Genomic DNA, 10,973 nt, shown 5'->3' with positions numbered 1-10,973 from the left:
CATGTCCCTTTCTACGTATTTTTCAGCAGCAAGAAATGGCATCAAAGTGGGGGACAACTGAGAGGGACAGTCTAGGCCAGAAGTTAGGAGGAGCTGCTTCCAGAGAAGTGGGTTTAATTTTTATTTTCTAATTGCACTGTACTGTGCTGCAGCCATAATCATGTGTCAGACCAGTAGGAATTACTTCAAGAAAGACAAAAGAGCCTGGATCAGGGAGATCCAGGGTTAACGTGTCCAAGAGGGATCCCTGCAGCACAGATTCCCCCTGGGAACTGCCTGGATGAGGCAGCCCAGAGCTCAGCTTGGGCAAGTTTAAATCTTGGGCAGAATTTGCATCTGTTACAAGTTTGGTGCTGCTGCGGCCATCAGTCTTCAAAGGAGTGTGGGTGTTTCCGTGTTACACTTCAGGCTTTGCCGCAACAGCAGGGTAGGCATTCCTTTGGTGATTGCCAGCACCTTGACTGACAGTATCATTGATAACGCTGTCGCTCCTCTATGAGGCACATTCTCTGTTTTTCCGAGAAGGGTGTGATTTCAGGATGGACCGCGGTGCCTTCAGAGCTGTTAACTTGCTCATACCAGTATTCCAGCAGCTCCACCCTGCCTTGTCTCTCTTTAAAATCTGTAGCTAATTAACCCGAAACCCAAACCACATTCTTTCTATTTGGATGAATCATTTTGAGGCCATAGGCAATGACCAGCTTTATGCTAAACCTTCCTCTTTCATGTGGGTGAGACATGGCTGATGGTTCCCATCCGTGCATCTGAGATTTATTGGCAAGCCAGATGCTTGAGGACAAACGTGCACAAAGGATATTGGCTCCGTAGTGTGTGCTGACAGTGGGAATGTGCTGGTTTCTGCCTTTCCCTTTCCAAACCCCTGTGACTCAAATGCAGTTTAATTTCTCATCCCTGCAATGGGGCCAGCCCAAGGCTCAACAGAGAAGGGATGTGGGACCTGTCCTTGTGTGGTGCCTGCATTGTTTGCTGCTTCTGGGACCATGGGATCTGGCAGAGGATCAAAGCCAAACCCTCTTAAGAGCTGGAGTGTGCAATGCACGGTCCCTGGCTCCGGGACAGTGTCGCATGCACAGGAGGCTCAAACAGGGCTTTGTTGCAGGGCTCCTGAGCAGCACCGTGTAGCCATGCCTCTCTGGTGTCAGAGCAGTAGCTGGTGCTTTTTCACCGTATGGGGCACAGTGTGTTGCTAGAGCTGAAGCTGTCTCAGATGACTGCATGTGACATGCAGATCTTTCAGGAAATTTCAGCCCCAGTAGATGTGTAACGTCCTTTTTCCCTTCTTGAACATTTGAAGTCACAGACACAAATCACACTGGGTGTAGTTAGTGCTTTGTTTTTCCCGGGCTGCTGTAAATTGTCATTGTAACGTTGTGTGCTCCAGTTTCTTGCTAGATGTCTGGTGGGTGTACTGCAGAATTTGAATGATCCGTATCCCATCTTAGCCAGAAAAGGGAAATTCTCAGTTACTGCTGTGCTGGGTTTTTTTGCGATTAACAGCGCTGGCCATCCACAGCAGAGAAGAGCGAAAGGCTGTGTGCTGCCATGGCACTCTGCCCACAGGGGCTGCTGAGCAGGGTGCACCTATGAATGAATGCAAGAAGCAGTGCAATTCACTTAAAACCAACATTGGCTGTATATCCTGGGGCCGAGAGGGAGGTGGGTCAGTCCGATACCGTATTTCTCTGGCTATGGTGGCTTGTGGGCTTTGTCTGAGAAGAGGAACATCATGGGACAGCGATATCACACTTGGCTTTGTTTTGGTGATGCCTCTATGTGTTGCCTCTTGCAGGTGTGATTGTGGCCTGGGGTCTAGCTCCTGCAGCTGGAGGGGTGCAGCTACGAAGCAGGGTTCTGGGCTAAGAGGAGAGGCCTAGGTTTGAGCTACGTTGAGACTCTAAATCAATTCTATTAAATTCAGGAGGATTTCTGTCCCAGTAACCAAATCGACCCCTAAAACCAAATTCACCTGCAGCCCATTTGGCCTAAATTTCTGGCCCCAGCAACTGAAGCAGTGAGTGGATCAATGCATGGAAATGTCAAACTGGGAAAACGGGTCTGTTGGGACTATGTCAAGCATGCACAAGTAAAAGGTGTCTTGTTTTCCCCAGGGGTGCTCCCTGCTGTGCTGGGAGCTGGTTCCTGTGAGGAGGTGGAGCTGGAGGGACAGCATGGGGCTTTCTGCCAGATGAAGGAGGATGAAGGCAGTGAAACGCAGCTCTGACTGTTTGTTGGCAGCAGTGGGGAGCCACTACGGAGCAGCCAAGCCCAGGTGTGCTTGAAGTGCCGGTTTTCCCTGAGAGGTAGTTAGCTATAAGTATAGTTTGAAAGGATGAAACAATTCACAGACACCAAGGGCTTCAGCAGCAGGGCCACTCACTCCCTTAGCTGAAAATGCAGTGAGCTTGGCTCAGATAACACCCCAGCGCCAGAGGCAGAGACCCGTGTTGCTAGAAGCAACTTTGTCCCTGGTGCAAAAGGCGGATGTGGCTGCAAGCCAACATTTATTGCTTGGCAGCGCAAATAAAACAGCTGCTGCTCAAATGGCCATGAATGAAACCTCCGCTCCTCTAACTTGCTGAGCAAAGTCGGACTTTGTCCGACCCTCAGGAATAGCTGGAGATAGAATAAAGGTGAAAATAGATCTGTGGGTCGTCTCACTGCAGCCTGGTGTGCACGCTTTCCATTGGGCAAGCAATGGAAAGGCAGCACAGCGAGGGTGTATGAAAAAAGGCTGAAATGGGGGCTGAAAACGGCAGAAGCATCAGAAAACAGGATGGAAACAAAGTCAATTTATCTGCTTCGGCCACCAGCAGCAGGGCAGCTTGCTTCCTTCCAGTCTTGCCAGTTCTTGCCTCTACTAGCAGCTAGGAAGGGTTGTGACATTGATTTATTTAGCTGTGAAATTGAATAATGGATCACACCCAAACCATGCTTCTGTGGTGAGACAGTTGGTTGCACTGTTGATGCCTGTTTCCTCTGACCATGCTGATTCCTGTTTCATACCTCCCACCCTTAAGAGCTTTTCCTTCCCACCACTGCCCCCACCTTTACCTGCAGCAGGGCCCAGGGCTCTCTTGGGGAGAGAAGTGGCAGCACTTTCCTCCAGTCTTTTTGGCAGGGAGGAAAACCAACTCCATGGACAATGACCAGGCAAAGGCAGAGAATAGCTTAATCTTTGGAGTTTCAAACAGATTTGTGGGTCCTTCAAAGCTAGAAGGCAGTACAAGTCCTGAGCTTTCCTAAGTCACATTTTACAAAGATATAGGAAGATCTGAGCCCTTGACAGTTGAGGAAGATATGGTCTGAAGCAGGGAATGTGCTTCTCTCTTTTGCTAAACAAGTATGGCCTGGGAAACTTGCAGCTTAAGTATACGGAGCAGGCAAGGGACACACAGGATTTTATTCAGATTTATTAAAGCAGCTCCAGGCTGAGTAATAAACACAACTGCTGTATATATATTAAAAAAAAAAAAAAAGTACAGAACCAGCCCACAGGCAAAGTACTGTCACATGTTAAGACATTTCAGGCAACTGCCTCTGGTGCTGCCTGTTACTTAGGAGCTTCCTTCGTCCTGTCTAGTAAATATCACTTAAAATATTCTTCTGGTTCCTGTTCCGAGATCACATGAGTCAGGAGAAAACTTGGAAACCTTTTGCAGTCTCAAGGGACAGCACAAGCCACCAGCCCAAGGAGGTCCCTCCGTGCTTGTCCCATAACTGGTCCTGAACGAAGGGGATTTACAGAAGCAGTTCAAAGCCAAAGCTGTGTTGCCTTGAGCCCTGCTGATGCTAATCAGATCCACAGAAGGGCTGGCATCCAGTTCACAGACTTGCTAAGTAGGAGGAGCCACTCGCTTCTCCTGCTCATGTCTTCAGTCTGGATCCCCGGTGAAGTGAAGCAAGACACCGGCAAAATCAGGTGTGACACCTGTATTGCAGAAGAGAGTATTGTGAGACCAGTGTGCAGCAAACCTGACAACACTCCTCACGCCTCAAAACCAACAGAGAACGCTGTTCTAGTGGAGTGACGGCTGCTTATTTCCCTCTACATACAGGAATTTTCTATAAGTATCACTGACTGGGTATTTTATTAAGTTAAACAAGTTCATTTGGGCAGTACATCTCTTGCAAGGGGAAAAGAAAAAACCTGCAGCGACCTGGGACTCACCAGCATCTTTTCTGCCAAGAGCCTTTAGAAAGGTTTAATTCCAGTTGCACATTTTTAACAAGTTAATCACTGTGTAGCAGGAAAGAAATGGCATGAAAGGGACACCAGAGAATAATTAGAAATGGAGAAACCCTGTGTTTATATGTAGACAGAGCTTGTCTTACAAACGCAATTACCAACCATTCTGGGACTAAATCCCAGCTATAATCTTCTTCTGGCACCAGCTCACAGCCCTTGCGTCCCACAAGACATTTGGGTGCCACTAGCAGATTAACCGTGGCACCAGGAGGAGGAGGCTGTGCTAAATGCAGCAGCCGGGCCCCAGTGGCACCGCGCGGTCTATCCCAGCTCCTGCAGACAGCCTGCCTCTTAACATAACGATTGACTCCACGAGCTTGCTGTACCAGCGACGACACCCCAATCCTCCTCGCAAAGAGCATTCCCCAAAATCTTTGCACAGGCCAAGACTCAGTGGAAAGGCTAGGATGCCAGGTTAAGTGTCTTGTTATTTATACTAATCTTCTCCCCACAGCATTTCAGCACCTAAAGAGACATTCTCTCTTCTGCAGGGTTTTTAGATCCTAAACTACCAGCCTAGAAACACGTTTCTGGAGCTGATGCTCACACAAAGCTGTTCTCTAGGACAACTCCAGTCCGGATCCACGTACATCTGCCCCTCAGGGTTTAACCCTTGCACAGCACAAAGTTCTACAGAGAAGCTCTGGGCTGATCTGCAACTATTTACCTTCAGGTTCTTCATCACACTGCAACTCAGGCAGACAGGTACTTCCAGGTGCTGACGAAGGCGGTGGGGATGAGGGAGTAAGGCACTGTTGTGATGCTGCTCCAAGTGTCGGATGATGGGTCGTAACAGTCCAGTGTTTTGCAGCGCTGAGCCCCGCAGTAGCCCCCCACCACATACAGTCTGTTACCCGATGTAACAGCGCGGCAGCTGATACGCTTAGCGGTGACATCCCCAAATTTGGACCACTGGTAGGTATCACTGTGGAAACGGTAAGCGGAGCTGGCAGAGAACTCCGTGTCCCCCCCAATGATGATGATGTGGCTGCCCACCACGGCGGCAGCCGTGTACCGCCAAGGCTGGGGGCAACTGGCAGGCACCGTCCAGCGATTCTGGCAGGGGTCAAAGCACTGCACCTTGGGCAGCTTCTCCTGGTTGGCGCTGGTGCCACCGAAAACAAACAGCTTCATCTTGGCTCCCACCACAGCGGCGTTGCTTACACCTTCTCGGAGAGGAGCCACCAAGGACCATTTATCCAGCTGCGGGTCATAGTGTTCAACTTGCTTGAGCGAGACGGAAGGAGAGGCCGGGAAGGCACCACTCACTGCTGTGTGACCCCCCACCACGTACAGACTGTGGTCCAGCTCAGCAGAGCCATGGCCAAACCGCGCCACCAGCATGGGAGCAGCTTTTGCCCACTCATCATGGAGGGTGTCGTAAACCCAGACATCTTTGGAAGCGCTGTTCTCGGAGCCTTTGCCGCCGGTGATGTACACTTTGCACCCAATAGCACAGGCACTGCACTCTTTACGAGGGCTTGGGATGTCGGCATGAGGAATGATCTCACTGGTTTTATGATCCAGCATATAGATCTTGTCGCACATGAAGGTCTGGCCACCGAGCAACAGCAGGGCCTGGCTGACCTTGCGGGGTCGGGCACAGCACCCTGTCACAAGGCCGTCGTTTTGCAGGATCTTCATTTTGCATCGTACAGCATCAGCCACGATCTCCTCCCCCAGCTTGTGGCTGGTCACCAGCTTCTCGCAGGCCACTTGCTTCCGCAGGTAGGACTCGGGCAGAAGGGCCAGGCGGACAGAGCGCAGCAGCTCTGGCAGAACTTCATGGCGTCGGGGCAAATCGTACCGGATCCAACCTATAACAGCTTCATAGACCAGCGTCTCATCCTCTACCTCCAGCTCCTCGCTCTCCACCAGCTCCAGCAGCTTGTCTTTGGGCAGTCGGAGGAAATCTTCAGTCTTGCAGAGTGAGGTGAAGTTGGCCAATGCCATCCTCCAGGACAGCTCCAGCAGCCGCTGGCAGCAGTGGGCATCAGACAGCAGCAGCATGTTCAAGCAATTCCCTGGGTAGAGATTCTTCTCCAGAAAATCAGCCGAAGCATCCCGAATATCCTGAAATTGCAACATGTCCCCAGCCTCCAGCAAGGACTCCGCGTTCTCCTCGTTAATCAGCACCCGGGCCGAGTAGGCATAGTCCAGCAGCAGCTCCAGCACCTCGGGGTGGAGGGAATCATGGAAGTTGACCTCAGCATCTCTGCTCTCTTTCAGGCCTCCGCTGAACATAGCGTCAAAGTAGCGGCTGCATGAGGCCAGGACAGCCCGGTGGCAGTGGAAGGCCTGGTTCCCCGCTCGCAGAACCACATCAGTGAAGAGGTGCCGCTTGCGGAGCAGATTGAGGTGGGTGAGGAGGCTGTCAGCGTGGCCTGGTTTGTGGAAGAGATGGATGTTCATGGAGCCGGAGCTCGAGCGGGATTTCCGATTCTCGTGACTGCTGACAGACATGGCGGTGAGGCTGCTCTGCAAGAGAGAACCAGAGAGTCGGCACGGAACACCCAGTAGAGCGGTCACCGGGGAGCAGCGGGGGTGCAGCGGGAGAGGAGCCGGCGGCAGGAGTTCAGTACCCAGCCGGTAAGGGGAGCTCGGGGCGGACATCCCGCAGCAGGGCACCGGGTGGTCCCGGCCCAAACACCGGTGCAGGTCACGGCTTGGCCGGGCCCCGCGTAGTACCGGGAGGGTGATGCGTGCTCCCGGTGCTGCCCGCACCCACCCGCTTCAGACCTCCGCCCCGGGGTCCCGCGCCCCGCTCCCGGGTCCCGCACCTCGCTCCGGGGCCGCCGCTCGCCGCCTGCTCTCCCGCCGCACCCCGCCGCCGCCGCGTGGCCGCTCAGCCCCCAGTCCCGCCCCCCGCCCCGCCCAGCGCGGCGGAGCAGCCAATCGGCGTCCGCAGCGCCCTCCGCGCACTCTGTGAAAGGGAGCCGGGGCCGGGCGCTGCGCATGCGCCGCCCCTTAACCCTTCGCTGCCCGGCGGCAGCGTGTGCTCGTGTGGCTGTCCCCACGCGTGTCCCCCCGCTTTGCAGCGCGGCTGCCCCCGGGCAGGAGCACCACGGCTTGGGGCAGTTAGTAGCCCAAAATGGAGGGTTGCCGCTGCTAAAGGCCGGCTGCAGCTTTGGTCACGGCGTGTCCCCCCCGCCCGACGGGGCCCGGGCTCCGCGCTGGAGTCAGCAGCTCGGCTGCTAACGGCCTGCTGACAAAGGGAGGTCACGGCCGAGCAGGTCCCTGCTCAGCACATGCTTTCCTGCATGGAGCAAAGCTGGAGCCGAGTTGGGCTGATGGCCAGATCAGAAAAAGGGAGAGAAAAAAAGGCAGATTTTGGGAGGGTGGGGTCTGCCCACACAAGGTCTGAGCTGAGAGAGCTGCAAGAAAGAGAGTGCGCTAAAAAAAAGAGACCAAAATAAGAGACCCAAAAAAAGCGACAAGAGACCTAATAGACAAAAAGAGACCTAAAAGAGGCAGAAGCAGCCATCATAGGTGAGCCCTAAATACTGTGTCAGTGGGTACCAAAACCATGCGACAGAAAAATACACATTTCAAAAAGTCTGAATTACCAGGTTTTGCTTTATCTTTGTGCTTCACCGGCTGCAATTTAAAATCGCTTAATGAGGAAGCGGATGAAGCAAATGCGCCTAGAGTGGTTTACAGCATCCTTTCTGCAGTTTAAAATTAAAAAGCATGGGTTAGAGTTTTACTGATTTGGCATTGGAGACATGTCTATTTGGTTGGGGTTTTTTTAAATCGCTGTAGCCACGTTGTCCCATGCTCAGCAGGAAAGTGTGTTCTGAAGGAACGGTTTAACAAGGTTAAGAATAAAAAAAGACATAATCTGATTTCTTAATAATTAAATTAATTTTTAAAAACCCACTAAACTGCAACAAGAGCCACCACAGAGAGTGACGAGAGTGGGCAAGACTCCTGTCTGTCCCTTACAGATATATTTTTTTTTAATGTATATATTTGTGTGTATATATATTAAAAAAATTAGTCTTTAGCTGTCCCTAAATACCAGGATCTGGGCACTCTGCCTGTTCGGGCACAGGACCTGTGACATGAGCAGAGAAAAAACAAAGAGTCTAACGCCTGCCCACACTCCCAAGTTGTACCAAAACCTGTAAATCTGACACCAAATTCAGAGCCCAGTCAGGAAGGCATCCTCTGGGGCACTTAGCAGTGTAAAGGTCCAGATAAACTGCAAGGATGGGGCAAAGGGTAAAGAGTATCAAGACCTCACTGTTCTCTTTGAACACAGGCAGGGAATAGTTTCCCATTTCTGTGCCAAAACCAACAAAAGACAACAGAAATAGAGGTCAAACCTTCCAGAAACGCAGTGTGCGCCATACTGCGCTGCAGGGTGCACGAGCACCGTGCAGATTAAGCAGAACTGGTTTCAAAAGATGCATTTCCATGACAGCTAATCAGGGGCTCTGAATTATTGTGGTAGAAGGAAGGCTGGTAACAGATGGGGAGCTGTAGCTAACGCATCACAAATGTTTTCTGTCGCCTAGGCACTGTCTAGAGCTTTCTAGAAGCAGATAAAGAGCATTTGCCTAGTTATCAGAAGGAATGATCACTCAAGGCCACCTTTGAAGCATTCATCTCGTTTATTATTGGCACCGCCTAGAAATGTAACTGTAAATTCATCTTGGCATTGGTTTGACTGATCCTTTGAAAAGCGATTAACAAATTTGCTACTTTCTTTAAAAAATAAAAAGTCCGTTGGCCGCTGCCAGAGCCTGGTGGAAGAGCTCCACCCGGTGGCATTCCGTAAAGGCACAGCTGGAGACGCAGTGCTGCTTTGTGAAGAACCCAGGAAGTCTCCACTTACAGTATTTCTCCTTAAATGAGGCACACAGACTAGAAGAAAGCTTCACAAGGCACTCCTTACAGTTGCTGTTTCTTTCCCCTCTCAATTCTAAAGAAACACAACCGTCACAAACAAAATAACCCAGCAACCTGCCTCAGCCGCTTGCTCCAGTTAGCGCTCAGGGGATCTGCTCTGGCCTCAAACGCCAAAATACCTGATGGAGAAACTCGTTATGCGTCACCTCCCTGGTTCAGATGAGGCACCAAGTGCTGAGCCCAGAGCTTGAATCGCAGGATCCGACCCTTAGAAGTTTTATGTGACAGAACTGTGGTTGTTCCTCTGCCTAACCCTGACTTTGTGCTCTTTTAAGTGATAATGAAGACTGGAGGGTTGCATTTGTCTTTTGGGACATGGAAAGGAAGGACAGAAGTGATTTTCCACCACCCCCCCCCCTCTATTTTACCAGTCCTAGGAGATTTCTTGATTTTCAGAGGATTTGCCTGAAAGATTTCTCTGATGAGGAGTAATAAAAATTGTTAACCGCAAACAATCCTCTCTGTAATAGATGTCTTGATTATAGCACAAATTACAGGATGCGTGAATTTCAATCACCAACACCCAGGGAAACTACCCTGCCTCACTAAAGGCATTTTTGCCATGTAAAATTGGGCTCTTGAAGCATAATTACACTTTATACAGCTTCAGAATTTCCTCCTCTAGATGTTTGGTAGATACCAATCAGGGAAGATACAGTCCCCAGGAGACCTACTAACCATGGAGGAAACCGTCCAGCCCAAAGAAATCCAGGAGGTAGCCAATGGATTGCGTTGGAGATATCTGCTACATCTGTGATGATGCTCAAAACTTCAGCCTTCACTTGGGCTTTCATTTCCTTTCGACTCAGAGGCAAAGATATACTGTTGAAAGCAAAAGTAGTATTAGTGATAGCTCATAACATAATTATTAGCAACAGCTCACGAATGAAAACAGATAAATTTGGATTAAATTAGCTGTGTAGCCAAGAGGAGAAATCATACCACTTGTGCTGCCTCAGCTTTCTTCTTAAAATAAACAAGATTCTCAGGGATCTGAAAACAAGACAACAGTTATTTCTCCAACAGCAAAGGGGAGGGGGTTTTTCTGTACCATTAACTGCATCTGTGCAGAAGAGCACCCTCCTGCAGCCAAGAGGGTCCTTCATTTTAGCCCGACTACAGAGAACGTGGCTCATTCCCTGTCTGCCTCCCTCCCACCGCAGACTGCGGCACCCCAGCCAGCCTTACCGCAGGATACTCAGGAGCAGGGATGAGGCCCAGAGCACCATGCTCAGAGTCCACCACTTCTGAGAGCCGACGTGGATGATGCCAATGTCTGCCGCCCAGGCAACGTGCTCGCAGGGGTAATACAGCTGGTTGGCCAGGTTGCAGAGCACCGACAGCCCCCGCACCAGGCCATCCTCGTCCTGCGGGGAGCACGGGGGACGCACCTTGGCACCTGTGGCATGGCCAAGATGGGCTGCCGGTGCCCTCCGTGCCCTGAGCTCACCTTAGGGCCCAGCCCGTAGCCACAGCTGTAGCTGAGCATAGCGAAGTCGTCGAAGAGGCGCAAGGCCGTGCGGCAGGCGCTCAGCTGGGCCGACACGGCCAGGAGGCTCCCGGGCAGCCCGGACGGAGGGGCCTGCGGCCCGGCCAGCGCCCCGCCCGCCAGCTGACAGCCATAGCAGAGCGCACGGACCTGCGGAGGCACAGCCCGGTGAGGGCCCGGCCCTACCGGTACAGCAGGGCCCCGCCGGGCCGCCCCCGCCACTCACCACCCGGTCGCGGCCGCGGTAGGTCTCCAGCGCGGCGACCAGGCCGCTGAGAGCGCCCGCCGCCATAGCAACGCTTC

General features: G+C 51.9%; 2 protein-coding genes across 3 annotated transcripts; both read right to left on the bottom strand.

Annotated features, from left to right (window-relative positions):
- Nucleotides 1–3,402: 3,402 nt before the first annotated feature.
- On the bottom strand, nucleotides 3,403–8,750 carry LOC130148686 (ectoderm-neural cortex protein 1-like). The gene is made up of 3 exons (XM_056337544.1): nucleotides 7,048–8,750; nucleotides 4,935–6,745; nucleotides 3,403–3,949 (listed from the first exon to the last, which is right to left on the bottom strand). The coding sequence occupies exons 1-2, from the start codon at nucleotides 7,222–7,224 to the stop codon at nucleotides 4,961–4,963; spliced, it is 1,962 nt and encodes a 653-aa protein (XP_056193519.1). The 5' UTR covers nucleotides 7,225–8,750; the 3' UTR covers nucleotides 3,403–3,949; nucleotides 4,935–4,960.
- PEX11G (peroxisomal biogenesis factor 11 gamma) lies at nucleotides 6,635–10,971 on the bottom strand. 2 transcript variants are annotated; one of them, XM_056337546.1, is made up of 6 exons: nucleotides 10,897–10,971; nucleotides 10,632–10,820; nucleotides 10,370–10,548; nucleotides 10,124–10,174; nucleotides 9,860–10,003; nucleotides 6,635–6,745 (listed from the first exon to the last, which is right to left on the bottom strand). In XM_056337546.1, coding segments are annotated over exons 1-6 (630 nt in total). In that variant the 5' UTR covers nucleotides 10,963–10,971; the 3' UTR covers nucleotides 6,635–6,744. The 2 variants fall into 2 exon arrangements, with proteins under 2 accessions (XP_056193521.1, XP_056193520.1); XM_056337545.1 differs by lacking the exon at nucleotides 6,635–6,745 and having other exon boundaries at nucleotides 8,865–10,003.
- Nucleotides 10,972–10,973: the final 2 nt, after the last annotated feature.

This window comes from Falco biarmicus, chromosome 4, assembly GCF_023638135.1.
Source record: "Falco biarmicus isolate bFalBia1 chromosome 4, bFalBia1.pri, whole genome shotgun sequence".
Lineage (NCBI taxonomy): Eukaryota > Metazoa > Chordata > Aves > Falconiformes > Falconidae > Falco > Falco biarmicus.
This window is presented reverse-complemented; position numbering and strand designations above follow the sequence as displayed.